Source organism: Myotis lucifugus, unplaced genomic scaffold, assembly GCF_000147115.1.
Source record: "Myotis lucifugus unplaced genomic scaffold, Myoluc2.0 scaffold_76, whole genome shotgun sequence".
Taxonomy (NCBI): Eukaryota; Metazoa; Chordata; class Mammalia; order Chiroptera; family Vespertilionidae; genus Myotis; species Myotis lucifugus.
The window spans coordinates 4,998,662-5,015,672 of record NW_005871124.1 but is presented as its reverse complement, the minus strand read 5'-3'; the positions used below and the strand labels follow the sequence as shown (position 1 = coordinate 5,015,672).

Sequence of the window (17,011 nt, the reverse complement as noted above, 5' to 3'; positions counted from 1 at the left end):
CGCTGCTGCTGAGTCGGGGCTGCGGGTCGCGGCGCGCCTCTCCTCTGGGGCGGCGGCCGAGGACAGCAGCGCCATGGAGGAGCTCGCCACCGAGAAGGAGGCGGAGGAGAGCCACCGGCAGGACAGCGTGAGCCTGCTCACCCTTCATCCTTGCTGCTCACGCTCACCATCCTCACCATCTGGCTCTTCAAGCACCGCCGGGTGCGCTTCCTGCACGAGACCGGGCTGGCCATGATCTACGGTGAGCACCCCCCGCCGAGCCCCGTGCACCCCGGCACCCCTCGGGCGGCCCGGCCCGCGGCGCGACCCCTCCCTGGGCTCCCCTTCACTCGCAACGTGTTTCGTTCCGTTTCCCGCGGAGACGGTGTGGGTTCCCAAGGTCAACTGTCTGCATGTGTTGGGTCTCTGTGACCGTTAAAAAGAACCCCACCCCGTTTCGACGTCTCTTCATGGGGAACCAGGAAAAGGGAAGGCACGGAGGGGGCCTGGTTCTGTTCCCCGGGTGCTGGCTTGCCCCCGCCCCCCATCGCGACCCGGACCCCCGATCCCCCAGTTCGGCTCAGCAGGGTGTGTGTGACCTGGCAGGAGGGGGTGACTTCGCCAGGGACCGCGCCACCCCAGGAGTCAGGCCACAGTGAGGGTGGGGGCGAGGGCTGAGGGCTTGGCTTGGTAGGGGCTGCTGGGGCCTGGTGGATGCCACGTCCATGGTCGACCTGTCTGGGCGTCCACTGCTGAGATCTGTGTTTCTCTGGTGAATAAAGTGGGAACATGAAGCGCCCAGAAAGGTGAGTGCGGGTCAGGACCCGGAGCGGTGCTCAGACACGTCCGCACGCCTTTCACCCTTGGGTCCAGGAGGGAACTTATACCCAGTTCCTTGCCCTCTCCAGGCGGAGAGGAGCTTTTGTTTTCCTCAGATCGTAACAGGGACACGACTTTGAAGAAACGTTTGTGAATGTATGAAGAGGAAAAGTAGTGGTTTTCATTCCGGAGTCAGCCTTCTTTTGTTGTGAAGGGTGGGCTGATGCCACCATGCTTTTCTGGATTGAATGGCACATGGTGTGTCACCTGCACAGAGGCCCTTACAAATCTCCTGTCATTACATTGGTGTCATTTAGCCATAATTCGAATTATCTTCCCCCTCTCCCCCCACCCCCGAAAATGCTCCCTGACTGCGCCCTCTCCATGACTCCAAACTGGAACCAAGTATTCTCATTTTGAATTTAATTCAGTAGAGTTAAAGCCCACGTGAGCGTCCTCATGTGAAATAAATGAGCCCACTTTACAACTGTTCCCAATAGGCAGCATTTGACTTTATCACTTATACTGGAGAGATCTCTCCACTCAATTTCCATTCAGGAGAGAATGGAAAGCAGACACCTTAATCTTTAATGTGAAAATTACCCTTGGCCCTGGGCCTTGATTGGTTCTTGATTGGTTGACAGCCCAAGGTTGCGAAGTGCTGTGGGGAGTCCTGGACTTTTCACGGGGTATTGGCCTCCACAGATCTTGAATTGAAACAGGACCACGTCCAAAACTGAGTTTGGTTGTTGCAAATTACAGGTATAATCTTTGGCCTGGATGCCTGGTCATTCTTGAGCTCTGTGGTTTGTGTCAGTTGGTGACAAATGTTTGAAGCCAAGGCTGCAGTTAAGCTAGGGGGTTTCCTGAGCAGAGAGCGGAGTGGGGTGTTCAAGACCGTTGTCATTTCTGGCGATGGACTCTGAGCCGTAATGCAAGTAAAGATTGCCTTTATATTATGTAGCCTTGAAAATATTTTGGTTTTATAACCCCTATATCCAGTTCATTAAAGTACAATGTGAAATACTTTTAGAAGGTAGCTTGGACAGGCTCATAAATACATACTCCAGTGCATAGAAAATAAATGGGGATTAAAAAAAACATTTTCTGAGGAGTACTCCATGTTCTTAGGAGCTCAGTCACCTTTATCTTAAGGCTTAGAAACAGCAGTGGAATTTTCCTTTGCTGATATGTACTTTTTAAACTCATCACAAGCTTTTAGTTGTTGGGGCCGTGCTACACTGTGCTGTTTCATTTCGTGTTACCAAAATCTGGTTTAATTGATGATTGTTCAGAAAAGGTGACATCATCTCATAGCATGCTGTGTAATTTTTGTACTATATCTTTGGGTTTTAGTATTACTTTGAAATGTCTTAAGAAATTTAGTTTGTCAATATATGATGTCCTGGGTTATACCAAATACTAATATTTATATATGTTTTAAAAATATTTATTTTATTGATTTCAGAGAGGAGGGGAGAGAGAGAGAGAGAGAGAGAGAGATAGAAACATCAATGATGAGAGAGAATCATTGATGGGCTGCCTTCTGCGCGGCCCCCACTGGGGATCGAGCCCACTACCCAGGCACGTGCCCGTGACCAGAATCGAACCTGGGATCCTTCAGTCCATAGGCCGATGCTCTATCCACTGAGCCAAACCAGCTAGGGCCCAAATACTAATATTTTGATGTGGTTACATGTAATTGTGAGAAAACATTTATCTCTTTTAGGGATATTTACTCTCTGTTTCAAGATGCTTCCCCAATCTGAATTCTAATGTCATTTGATTAGCTCATTATTCATTATGAACTGAAGACTGTTGTGATTCTGATAAAAAATTCAATTTGAAAATCTTTGAACACAAGTAGATGCAGTACAGATTTTTCAGGACTTCTCTTTTTTAATAGTAAGCATTCAGATTGCATTTGCTGAGATCAATAGAGGAAGTGAGTAATTGTCCTATTGCCTCTGAGTAATAAGGGACAAAACAACCCAAGGAAACTGTTGCTGCATGCTGGTGACCAACTTCATTTCTGGAGGTAAACAATTTAACTTTTGAACGTGGGCAAATTTTTATGAGTGAAAGAGTTCAACTGTGAATGTCAAAACTCTTCATTTTGAAATTTTAAAAAAAATCTAATTTCTGCCCAGCTGGTGGTGCTCAGTTGTTGAGCATCGACCTATGAACCAGGAGATCACAGTTCAATTCCTAGTCGAGGGCACATGCCCTGGTTGCAGGCTCGATCCCCGGTAGGGGTGTGCAGGAGGCAGCAGGTTGATGATTCTCTCTCATCATTGATATTTCTCTCTCTCTCCTTCTTCCTTCCTCTCTCTGAAATCAATTAAGAAAATCTAATATCTGCCACTTAAAAAAATATTTAAGTGGTACTTTAATCTGAGGGAAGGCTTTTATATATGTAGTAATGTATTAAAATGAATTGTGATAATATATATTTGCCAGTATAATCATAAAATATCTGTGGAAGGACATGCGATAGACTAAGTCACATTGGTTTCCTTGGTGGGCGGGAGAGTGGGTAGGAACTAGGTGTCTGTGACATAGAGGTGGGAGGGAGACATCAATCTATACTCTTTTGTGCTATTTGATTTTTAAACAATGGAAGTGTGTCCATGCCCTCATTCTGTGGCATTTGTGATGGTATTTTAAGATGCTCCTCAGATCATCCAATTTGATGCCCACTTCTCCCTATTTACGTCACATTATGTTGTCAGGTTCCTGTGACCTTTCAATTGTCTGTATCCATGGAGCTTCTGGAGCCCTGTTCCTGGAACTGAGACAATATGAGGGAAGGGGAAGAATTTTCCCCTCCCTCCCTCCTTCTTTTTTATCCCATTATTACCAATAAAATAGCTGATGTTACTTTAGGAGTGATGTGCACAAATAGATCCAATAACAACACTTACTTCGGTGCAGAGGACCTAAGGACAATCAGAGACAGATACCCTGTGAATGCTTACCATTGAAATGGAAAGAACTTCCCCATCGACCAAGGAAGAGTTACAAGCACTCCTTCCTGACAAAAGCCCCAGACAGACAGCTACAAGGGAAGGTGACCACAGACCAGACTCCAGGGAAGTTGAAAGCAGTGCTCCAGACCTTGCCGTGGGAGTTGCATGGCAGCAGGCAAGGCCACCAGTCTAACCTGTTTTGTCAGGGCAGGGAGCTCCCAGCTGTCTGGCTCTGTAGTGATTAAGTGCCATCCTAAAGTTACTGGGCACAGCATGTCTGTGCAGCAGAAATAGCAAGTGTTCAAGGTAGGGAGAGCTGGTATAAACACACTGCGGCAGTTCATTGTGGTTCTCTCTCATGTGTACAGTAGTTCCACTTCCCCCATAATGTTTTTGTGACAACTGATACGGCTCCAAAATATCTAAGTTGGCCACGCTAGCCTACCACCTGCTTCTTGTTTCCTCCCTGCTCCCTGCCTATCAACTTTCCAAGTCCATGGGGGTCAGCCCCTCGAGATTCTGTGGCCCGTAGGCTCATGGTTGCTTTGTTGGAGCTGGATTGCTAAGCACAGCCTGAGAGTGGGTTCATAGGCAAAGTCTGAATGGGAGAAATATGACTCTGCAGTAGCATGAAATTGACACATGACCCTGTGAGCAAACATTTTGGTACCACCTTCTTCCTGGTTAACCAGGAGCACTGGTTTTTAAAAAGAACTCATTACTTTTGGCCCTAGTTTGGGACAGCTCTGTGTGGTCTCACGGTACCAGATTGCCTGGGTTCGTTCACATGCTGGCCTGGTTACTTATAAAGCTGTGTATAACATGGCGGAAGCTTTCTGAGCCTTCATTTCCTCTTATCAGAAAGGGAGACAAGGACATCTTGCTTCCCTGCACATCATCAGTTTGGTTCAAATAAACTCATTTTAAAAAATGTAGACAATGCCACTCACCTTATAGGATCATTGCATGAAAGAGGTACTCTAAAGCTCAGGTGCAGTTTCTGGTACTTGAACACTGGTAAATATTCGTTTTCACTCTCCCTTCTGACGTTGTGATTCTTTGGTCAGCGTTGCTATTTGGGGTTGGTTCAATAGAGGCCTGCTATATAATTCGACAACGCAGTCGGATACAGTTAGGGGGATGAGGAGACCTGTCATTTTTTGGTGGGCTATTTGTTAATACCTAGAAAAAATGTACAATATAGGCACCTTAGTCTTTTATCCAGCAGACTCAATTCTTAGACTTTATTCTTCAGAAATACTGGCATTAATTAGCATGTTGTGTTACTTGCACTGCAGTATTTGTTGCAGTAGAAACAAGGATTTGCTGCAATGCCTCATGAAGAAGGGACTAGTTAAATTAAGGGAGCTGTCCATACATACTGTTGTGGAAAAAACAAGGCACAGAACAGCATGTGTAGTATTATTCTTTTATGATATATATATATATATATATATATATATATATATATATATTAATAAAAGGGTAATAATGCTAATTAGACCAGGAGACCTTCCAGAGAAAGCCATGGTGGCGGGGCTGAGGCAGAGGCAGTTAGGGGCGATCAGGCCAGGAGGGGAGGGCAGTTGGGGGTGATCAGGCCAGCATGGGGGGGCAGTTGGGGGCGAGCAGGCCAGCTGGGGGGGCCAGTTGGGGGCAAGCAGGCCAGCAGGGGGGGCAGTTGGGGCCGAGCAGGCCGGCAGGCAGAGTGGTTAGGGGCGATCAGGCAGGCAGGAAGGAGAGCGGTTAGGAGCCAGCGGTCCCAGATTGCAAGAGGCAGTTGGACATCCCCTGAGGGGTCCCAGATTGGAGAGGTGCAGGTTGGGCTGAGGGACCCCCCCATGAATTTTGTGCACCGGGCCACTATATATATAATAGTATAATACAGTGATGGCGAACCTTTTGAGCTCGGCGTGTCAGCATTTTGAAAAGCCCTAACTTAACTCTGGTGCCATGTCACATATAGAAATTTTTTGATATTTGCAACCATAGTAAAACAAAGATTTATATTTTTGATATTTATTTTGTATATTTAAATGCCATTTAACAAAGAAAAATCAACCAAAAAAATGAGTTTGCATGTCACCTCTGACACGCATGTCATAGGTTCGCCATCACTGGTATAATACACACACACACACACACACACACTGTCTAGACATTTATATATGACATGTGTGCTTCTCTGGAAAGATAAACAAACTTAGCTGTGGTTATCTTTTGGCAGTGGGACCAGTTGATAGGAGAGAGGGAGGGAGATGTTACTTTTCCCTTTACCAGTATATTCTTCTGAGTGGCCTGAAGTTCCTGTAACAATGACACATTACTTTTGCAATTGAACGCTGTTTAACAATAAAGCAAATGGCTTCTATGTAGCAAAAAATGAATTAGAAATAGATTATAGTTATGTGATTAGGTAGTATTAGTTATTTAAAAATTTAAAATGAGAAAAATGACTTTTTTTCCCTGAAAGTGTTTCTTAGAACTTTCAGAAGTTAACCTTTTTAGAATGATGTAATTAGAAAAATCACCATTTCACAACCCCCAATGATAACTGTTTTAGATAAGGATTTTCAATGAATTCAAGAGTTGTAGGTGAGTCCTAGCCGGTTTGGCTCAGTGGATAGAGCAACAGCTTGTGGACTGAAGGGTCCCAGGTTTAATTCCGGTCAAGGGCACATGCCCAGGTTGTGGGCTTCATCCCTGTAGAGGGCATGCAGCCTATCAATAACTCTCTCTCATCATCGATGTTTATCTGTCTCTCTCTCCCTCTCCTTTCCTCTCTGAAATCAATGAAAAATATAATTAAAAAAAAGAGTTGTAGCTGAGACGGGGAACATGCATAGTTGCATGGTGATGTGTCAGCCCACATTTACTTGACTACCACAAAGGAAAGAAGGTACCTTTACAGGGGAGAGGTGCAGCCATCAGTCTTATAACAGTCATCAAATTTATCCTTGCTCCCTGTGAAACTCTGGTATTATCAGCCTCCTTATGTGATGTAATAGGAAACATACAGCTTTACCTGTGTAGCATTCATCTCCAAACATTTCTTTGGAAGGTAATCGAGGTTTTAGGCATATCTTCCAGTTTATAAGAAATATAGGGGCAAAGATACGAATTATAAAATACCATGCAAAAACAAATATCCAAGACATGGGACACTCTACAAGACAATTACTGTGGTTTCTTCAGAAAGTCTTTGTTGAGGGAAACAAAAAGGTAGATAAGTGTTTATTATGGACTGAATGATGCCCCCCCTCCCATTCGCACGTTGATGCTCTAACCTCTAATGTGATGATACTTGCAGGTGGGGCTTAGAGGAGGTTAGATGAGGCCATGAAGGTGGGTCCCCATGGCGAGATTAGTGCCTTTATAAGACAAGGAAGAAACCAGAGCTCCCCCTTTCTTTCCCATGTGAAGATAACAGCAAGAAGGCAGCCATCTATAAGCCAAGAAGAGTGCTCTAACCATTGTGGACCTAGCCAGTTTGACTCAGTGGATAGAGCATCGGCCTGCAAACTGAAGGGTCCCAGGTTCCATTCCAGTCAAGGGCACATGTCCAGGGTGCAGGCTCAGTCTCCAATAGGGGATGTGCAGGAGGCCGCCGATCAGTGATTTTCTCTCATTGATGTTTCTATCTCTCTCTCCCTTCCTTTCTGAAATCAATAAAAATATATTTTAAAAAAAGAAAAGAAAAAGAAACACTGCCTTTATAATTATTCAAAGTGTGTATATACATTCTTGGGGACACCCTATAAATGGAGCTGGGGTCTCTGATAGCATAGAGCTGCCATGCCAGCTCTTCATACTTCTGGACTCCTTATATGGGAGAGAGAAATGTGTCTTTGTTACTTGCTACTGAACCTAATTGTAAGTTGTACTTACACCAGGCTCTGACTTCCACTTGGAACTTGGTGTGACATACGAGGCTGTTTCAAGGACCTGAGGCAAATGTTTATGACTATAGTGGATATGGCATTGCTTGGGATTCTAAAGGAGGCTGAAGAATAGGCAGCACGCTTCTAGAGAAAGGGTTTTAGGAAAGGGTTAAGATTTAAAGTACCACTTACATTTGGTAACTGTTTTGGGCATCTGACAATCATCCACACATTTAGTGATTTGCTAGAAAGACTCATGGGATTCAGAGACATTTGTAGCTGCAGTTATGATTTATTACAGTGATAGGATACGCAGCAGGATCAGCAAGAGAAAAAGATGTAATAGGTGGAATGTGGAAGAGGCTAGATGTAGGTTTCTAAAGTTCTCCCTTAGGGGATTAGGGTGGGGTTTCACAGAACAAGCTTCTTCCTCCAACAATTAAGCACACGCATAGTGTTTCTGCCTAGGGAAACTTGCTTAAGACTCAGACTTTTTTTTTATTGAGGACTTATCTTACTGAAATTTCTGACTCCCAGCAGGAAAGCAGTTGTTCACCATAAATCACACTTGCAGAAACAATTAAGTTAGCCAGGCTGGTAAGGCAAATCCAGTATTCCAGGCACACAAAACAACCCTACCATTTAGGAGCATACGGACTATCTTATAGGTCAGGTTCCCAGGAGCTATTTCAAGGGCCAATGATGCAAGCAGGTCCTCCTAGAGATAGCAACATCAGGCCTATTGTGTTAACTCTTTCCTGCAGATTACACGTGATGTCAACGGACTGTTAGCTTTTTGTGTTCCTGAGGGCACACTCTTTTATTTCATTGACACTCTTATTTTTAAAATTTCTACTTGTTTAGATTTATTGATTTTATTTTTTTAATTATCGCAAGTAAAATGGACTTTTGATGCACAGTTCTATGGATTGTAACATTTGTGTAGATATGTGCAACCACTACCACAATCGAAATGAACACTAGTTCCATCCTTCTAAAAATCTGTCATGCTATGGTCTCACTCTGACAACCACTTATCTATTCTCCATCACGATAGTTTTGTCTTTTCAAATATGTTGTATAAAGGGAACCTTTCAGTATCTAATCTTTTGGGATTAGTTTTTTCACTCAGCATAATGCCTTTGAGATTCACCCATGTTGTTGCATGTTATGTATAGTTAGCTCATTTTTATTGCTGAGTCAGATTCCATTTTATGGACATAACAGGTTGTTTATTCATTAGCCAGTTGAAGGAAAACTGGGTTGTTTCCAATTTTGTGTGTGATTATGAATAGAGCTACTATAAATATTAGTTTATGGGTTTTTATGTGAACATAAGTTTTCATTTTTTCTATGGTAAATAAGCAGGAATAGGATTGTTGGGCTATACGGTAAGAGTAAGTTTAACTTTATAAGGAAACTGCCAATGTTTTCTGGAGTGGCCATACATTCTACCTAGCGATGTATAAGAGTGCCAGTTGCTCCATATTCTCTCCAGCACTTACTATTGTTAGCATTTTTTATTTTATTCATTCTAATAGATGTGTAGTGGTATCTCATTGTGGTTTTAATTTGCATTTCCTTAATGTTGAACATGTTTTTATGTGCTTATTTGCCATTCACATATCCTTTTTCAAGTGACTGTTCAAGTCTTTTGCCCATTTTCTAATTGTATTGTTTTTCTTTGCCTTTAGAGTTCTTTATATATTTTGGATGCAATTCCTTTGTTAGATATGTAATTTGCAAATATTCTCTCCCATTTTGTAGCTTGTGTTTTCATTATCATAACAGTGTCTTTTGCAGAGCAAACAGTTTAAATTTCAATGCAATTCATTTATTAACTTTTCCTTTTTATTGATTGTGCTTTTGGTGTCATGTCTAAAACCTCATTGCTTAGCCCAGGTCAAGGAGGTTTTCTCTTATGTTTTGTTCTAAAAGGTTTATGGTTTTGTGTTTCACATTTAAATCTGTGATTTATTTTGAGTTAGTTTTTGTAAAAGGTATGAGGTTTATTAGGTTTAGGTTTATTTTTTAATGCATGGGTGTTTAATTTTCCCAACATTTTTGTTGGAAAGATTATCTTTTCTTCATTAAATTACTTTTGCAACTTTGTCCAAAATCAGTTGCAGATATTTCTGTGGATATATTTCTGGACTTTCTATGATTTTTTTCATTTATCTCCGTATCTAGTCTTCTGCTAATACCACACCGTCTTGCTTACTAAAGCTTTATAGTGGCTTTTAAAATTGAGTCCCTCCAACTTAATTCTTTTTAAAAAGTGCTTTTTAGCTGTTCTAGTTTGAATACTCTATATTCTTGATTTTCTAGTAGTTCTTTTTTTAAAAAATTTATTGGGCTGTTTCATCTACACAATGGAATACTACGCTGCAGTAAAAAAGGAGTTCTTACCATTTGCAACAGCATGGATGGACCTGGAGAGCATTATGCTAAGCGAAATAAGTCAGTCAGAGAAAGATAAATACCACATGATCTCACTCATTTGTGGAATATAATGAACAACAGAAACTAATGAACAAAAACAGATCCAGAGACAGAGAAGCATCGATCAGACCGTCAAACCTCAGAGGGAAGGTAGAGGAGGGTGGGGGTAAGGGGGAGAGATCAACCAAAGGACTTATATGCATGCATATAGGCCTAACCAATGGACACAGACAACAGGGGGTGAGGGCATGAGTGGGAGGGACAGGGGGTAACGTGGGGATAAGGTCACATATGTAATACCTTAATAAAAAAAAATTATTGAGGTGACATCGGTTAAGAGTCATATAGATTTCAGGTATAGATTTCTATGTTACAAGATCTGTATATTGCACTGGGTGTCCACCACCCAAAGTCAAATCATCTTCCACCACTATTTTCTATGTAGTTCTATCAGTTTTTCACCACAGTCAATTTTAGAACATTTTTCATCACCCCCACAAGAAACACTGTATCCGTTAGTAGTCACATCTTATTTTCTTCCAACATATCCAGCCCTAGACATAGTTTGGTTGGAATTCTAACATTTCCTTGTGGCGTATTAACCATAACAGTCTACTTTCTGTTTCTATGGAGTTGCTTGTTTTGGCCATTTTATGTAATATGTGGTCCTTTGTGACTGGCTTCTGTCACTTAGCATACTATTTTCAACGTTTGTTTATGTTGTAGCATGCATCATTACTTCATTTTATTTTATAGCTGAACTAGAGGCCCAGTGAATGAAATTTGTGCCTGGCTGATGATCAGGGCCGATCGGGGCCTTCTGGCTGCTGGCCGGGGCCTCCCTTTGTTCAGCGCCACCCCCTGGTGGTCAGTGCACAGCATAGCGAGCAATCAAACTCCCGAGGGGACACTTTGCATATTAGCCTTTTATATATATAGATAGATTTCCAGTATTCTTCAGTCCAGTGTTACTTATTTCCATCTGGTGTCATTTTCCTTCTGCCAGGAGGGTATGCTTTAACATTTATTGTAGTATGGGTTGCTGATAAATTCTTTCAGCTTTTGTATGTGTAAATATGTCTTTATTTTCACCTTCATTTTGAAAGATGTTTTTGCTGGATATAGAATTCTAGGCTGTTTTTTCCCTTTTCTCTTTTTCTTGCTCCATCATCTTTTTGTTTGTTGTTTCTCATTCTTGTCTTTGTTCTTCTGTATGTGACGTCTTTCTCCTCGGGCTGCTTTTAGGATTTTCTGTTTATTATTGGTATTGAGCAATTTACTTATAATTGACTGTGGCGTAGTTTTCTTCATGTTTCTTTTGCTTGAGATTCATCTGATTTCTTGGGTCTGTGGTTTTATGGTTTTCATTAAGTTTGAAAAAATTTCGGCCATTATTTCTTCATATATTTTTTTTATCCTTTCCATATTTATGTGCTCCAGTTGCCTGTACCTTAGACTACTTCAAGTTGTTCTACAGCTCACTAGTGTATTTTCATATTTTTTTCTCTGTGTGTTTTTATTTTTTTTTAATTTTTTGCTGTGTCTTTGTTAACCCACCTTTTCTTTCACAGTATCTAATCTGCCATGAATTCTACCCAGTGTATTTTTCATCTCAGATATTGTAGTTATTATGCTTAGAAGTTCCATTTGGGTCTTTTTTATATTTTCCATGTCTCTGCTTAACTTTTTGAACATAAATATAATAATTATTTTAAAACCTTTGTCTGATACTATTTTTTAATGTTTTTATTGATTTTAGAGAGAGGAAAGGAGAGGGAGAAACATCAATGATGAGAGAGTCATAAATCCAGCTGCCTTCCACATGCCCCACACCGGGGATCAAGCCTGCAACCCAGGCATGTGCCCTGACTGGGAATCAAACCGTGATCTCCTGGTTCATGGGTCAGTGCTGAACCACTGATCAGTTTGAAATAACTGATATTATTACCTGCTGGGCCTTTGTCTGTTTCTTTCTGGAAGGAAACAATTGCATTCATTAGCAGAGTAGCCTATGAATGAGCCAGAGTGATTCTCTTCAGTGGTATGAATGAGAGAATTGTCTGTTTTCAATGGCAGTGTTGTGCAGAGTGTTTATGATGGCACTGAAGAGAGACACAGACAAGATGGTAATACTGTAGTGATTTTTATCTATTGTGGGGAAATGTGGTAAAGGGTAGAACTCTGATATGACAGATGAATTCCCCCCAGTCCACTCAGGAAAAAAAGGCAAGTAGTTCAGTAGGAGGCAACTGTGAACCAAAGCATTGGAAGAACTGAGAAGCCAAACTGGGTACATTGAAGCAACTTAGTGATAAGCAACAGCAGGAAGCCACTGCCACCCCTAGGGCTGACATAGGCAGAAGGTGGTATTACCAGAGCCTGGGAATGAGGTTGCCTGGCAGGAACTGTAACCACTGGGAGGGGGGGCTGCCTAGTGAGACATTGGAGCTGGAGCAAGGGCTGTCTGGTGGGAGCTTCAGCCATGGAGACCACAGAGCCGTTGCCTGAGAGAAGAGAGGGACAGAAGGAGAAAGGGAAAAAGGGAGAGAGCACAAGTGGAGATACCCTAGCTTCTTCTTTCATCTCACCCTCTAGTCTCTCACCTGTGCCACTCATTGGATGTATCTAACTGGAAGTCACTTGGAAGGGGGCCTGGAAACATAGTCTGCAGGGGTCACCTTCTCCTCTCACTTCCCCACCCCCCAAACATGTAGCAGAGTAAGAAAGGGCAGAAAATGAATCAGAGGGCACATTAGCTTAGGACTGGAATGAGTACCCTTCTTCAATCTGGTGTGCAGTGTATTTAATACCTAGATATGGTCCAGAAGTGAGGAGAAAAACTGTGGTCAGAGTCAAAAGAACCAATATCTCTATCAGCAGACTCTGGGGGAAAGGAAGCTAGGTGTTGAGGCACAGCTAGATTTGCTGTGGTAATGTATGCCTAAAAGATGGAAGGAGGTAATTATGATAAACAGTTGTTCACATTTGAAATGTTAATTATATATATAAAAAACCCCACACCAAGCTCTAGCCAGTTTGGCTCAGTGGATATAGCGTCGGCCTGCGGACCAAAGGGTCCCAGGTTCAATTCCAGTCAAGGGCAGGTACCTTGGTTGCAGACTTCTTCCCAGCCTGGGCCCTGGTCCGGGCTTGTGCAGGAGGCAACCAATTGGTGTGTTTCTCTCACATTGATATTTCTCTCTGTCTTTCCCTCTCTCTAAAAATCAAAATAGCCTTGGGTGAGGATTTTAAAAAAAGCACCCATATCAACTATTTTGTAAGCTCATCTATCAATACTGTTTTATTGAATTATTATATATTATTTAAGGAGAGGAAGTAGTGGTAGATATGAGGAGAGAAGGAAAGACTCTTTTATACTGTAACTAACATAATGTAATGTGTACAATAATCATTTTACCAGCAAACTGTTAAAATTTTCTGTAAACAATGTCTTTTTTTACAGGACCACTTTAACAGTGAGACCCTAATATTTCTAAGCCATTTTTTTGATGAGTTCAGCCAGGGAACTGTGCCTGTAGGCAGCGGTTCTCAACCTGTGGGTCGCAAACAATGAAAACACATCCTGCATATCAGATATTTCCATGACGATTCATAACAGTAGCAACATTACAGTTATGAAGTAGCAACGAAAATAATTTTATGGTTGGGGGTCACCACAGCATGAGGAACTGTATGAAAGGGTCGCGGCATTAGGAAGGTTGAGAACCACTGCTAGAGGATATTGATCTCTCTGAATGCATGTTACTTAGTTTTATAGCAGCATTTCTTCAATCTCTATAATGCAGTTAGTGTTTGGAAAATTCCTGATTACAGTTGGGCATCTGGAAAAGAGGACATCCTGGGGGAGTAGGTCAGTTAAGCACCTGCTGCGTTCTCAGTCTCCCTCACTGGTATGGAGGACCTGGTTGGTCCAATGATACAAGATCAAAGATATGACGCAGGTTTGAGCAGTTGCTTCTACTCAGAAGGCCAAATGGACATCAAGCATTGATGTGTTACAAGAACAAAAAGTTAATGAAAACAAGTTCTTTCTTTTATTTGGAATTATAGCAAGTCAGGCAAGAATGTCGTTATTTCAAACTGGTCAGAAACCTTGATTAGATATGAAATTATAGGACTCTCCAATCTTTCTATGTTTTTCTAAGAAAATATTCAGCAAATTGTTATGCTAAATTGTGATTTGATTGACACAGCCTTCCAACATTTCAAATATCCCCTCTTTGTGGAATAAAAACTGCTTATAATACGTAAGTACTGTTGATAGAGTGTAAATGAATCAGTAGGCTATGTCTAGGAATAAATGATAAAGATTTATTCAAGGGTCTGAGGATTTACAAATCAAAAACACAACTAGGCAATACCCAGAGTGTTTAAAAAGAAGAAAGAAAACCTGAGTGTTCTTATAGTAAGAAGCTCAATCTTGAGAAAAATCAGTTTTGCCTTCTTAGCCTATGGATTGGTCTGAGATGGTAATCTTCCAGGTGTCTGGTGGTCTAGATAATGGATGTAGGTGGTCTGGACACATAAACATTATTTCCTAAGTTCTTCAGAGGGTTATGTGATTATCTATCTATCTATCTATCTATCTATCCATCCATCCATCCATCCATCTATCCATCCATCCATCCACCCATCCAGGCATTGATGCACAGCTGAAAGGTTCAAAAGTTTAAGTCCTCAGGCTAAAGGAAAATAAAATCTATTCCTCATGCATTAGCTCATTTGATCTGAATACGTTTTGTCAGCTTGACTACACGGACTCCATTTTAAGTCAGCTTAGCTATACTGATTTCATCTTGTTTTCTTCATTCATTGTTCAGTACACCTGAAAAACTAATAAACAACCTTCTAGTTTTAGCTCAGAGATATTGACTGTAGAACGCTCATCCTTACAATAAGGAAAAAAGATAGACAACTTACAAATTAATGACTTTTCTGGAAACCAGCAGAAAACTGAGATTTTAGGGCAAACAGCTAGCCCCAAATCAGGAGAGATACAGGTGCCACTCCAGAGAGAAACCAACCTGAGCTTGTGTTTACCTGGGACAGACACTGCTGAATGTCATATAAGCCAGTAAGAATAAACTAGAAATTTTTAATGAATTGCTAAAGATTGGGGCTTTGGGTATAGGAGGTTCTCACTCCCTTGTAGATTTTTTTTCCTTCAGGACCCCACCAGATGCTCACAGGGAAGATAAAAAAGAGTCCTAAGAAAGTTTCTCCCATGTGCTAGCTGGGATAGGCAAACAACCATCACTGCCAAAATTTTCCTAGAAATGTCTCCCCATCTCCCTAAGGAACAAAAGTCTTGATCTTCGAGAAGGATAACAACTGAGGGCACTGGTGGAAAACCTTTGCAGCTGTGGAAGGCGAACAGGAAAACAAAGACACTCTGCTTTGGGGAAAGGAAATGAATACCTGCTAGGACCAGAATCATGTTTGGAGAAGGATCAGGAATGCTTATGAAGACCGCAGTCACAGGACCAAGGGTCACAGTGCCCACCTAATATTGAGGATTAACTGGAACACAAGGGAATGCTCCCATCTCCCACTTTCCCACTACCAAGCTAATAAGCATCAAGAAAAATAGAAGTGACGAATGTAATAATAATAATGCTCAATAAAACCTTTAGAAAGGATAAAAAGAGGAAAAAGAAACAAAGAACAAATGAAACAATTAAAAATCAGCTAACAAGATAGTAGATTTTTCACTTAATTTTTATTGCTGACACTATTACAGATGTCCCCCATTCCCCTCCCCACCCCTTTGTTCTCCTCCACCCGGACCTTGCCCCCCTCCCTCTGGCCATCACCACATTGCTGTGTGTGTCCATGGGCTATGCATATATGTTCTTTGGCTAATCAGCTTCTTTCATCCAGTCCCACCCACCCCTTTCCCCTCTGACAGCTGTCAGTCTGTTCCATGTATCCATGCCTCTGGTTCTATTTTGTTTATCAGTTTATTTTGTTCATTAGATTCCACATATAAGTGAGATCATATGGTGTTTGTCTTCTCTGACTGGTTTAAGTTAGCATAAAAATGTCCAGGTCCATCCATGCTGTTGCAAAGGGTAAGAGATCCGTCTTCTCCTCTTCCTTTTTACAGCTGCATAGTATTCCATTGTGTAAATGTACCACAACTTTTTTATTCTCTCATGTACTGATAGACACTTAGGCTGTTTCCATATCTTGACTATCTTAAATAACGCTGCTATGAACATAGGGTTGCATATATTCTTTCTGATTGGTGTTTGGGGCTTCTTAGGATGTTTTCCCAGGAATGAGATCACTGGGTCAAAAGACCCAGGGCTGAGGAAGGAACATGCAATCCAGATGCATCTCTTGACTGGGAATCAGACCCGCTACCTTTCTGTGCACAGGCTGGGGCTCTACCACTGAGCCACACTGGCCAGGCCTCAGTTTGTGTGTTTTTTTAAACTTTGATTATGTGTTTCCCTTATTAGATTTTTGTTGTTGCTATCAAGTAGTTGGAGTTTTCAATCTATAGAAAGGTGTTTCCCAAATGTCTACCTAGTTGTCCCAACACTACTTCTCCCATATACTAAATGCCTGTATGTATTTCTGGACTTTCTATTGGTATGTCTCTATTCATAAATTAATGCCACCAATATTAATATTATATACCATTATTAATTAGTACCAATGCTTGAAACACTTAGAGCAGTGGTTCTCAACCTTGGCTGCACATTAGAATTACCTGGGAATCACCCAGAAATCAGGATTTTAAAAAGATTCCCAGGTGATTCTAATGTGCAGCCAAGGTTGAGAACCACTGACTTAGAGTATTTTAAATTCTGGTAGCGCTAATGCCCCCTCATTGACCATTCCCCCCCCCCCCCCGAGTTTTCATGGTTCTTCTTGTCTGTTTAGTTTTGTATA

General features: G+C 41.7%; 1 protein-coding gene across 1 annotated transcript in view; it reads left to right on the top strand.

The window, feature by feature from the left end:
* The window catches only part of SLC9A7 (solute carrier family 9 member A7), a 134,439-nt gene that overhangs the window by 22,182 nt on the left and 95,246 nt on the right, over positions 1 to 17,011 (top strand). The window contains 2 exon segments of the mRNA XM_023755409.1: positions 14 to 145; positions 148 to 241. Coding sequence (XP_023611177.1) covers positions 14 to 145; positions 148 to 241 — 226 coding nt within the window.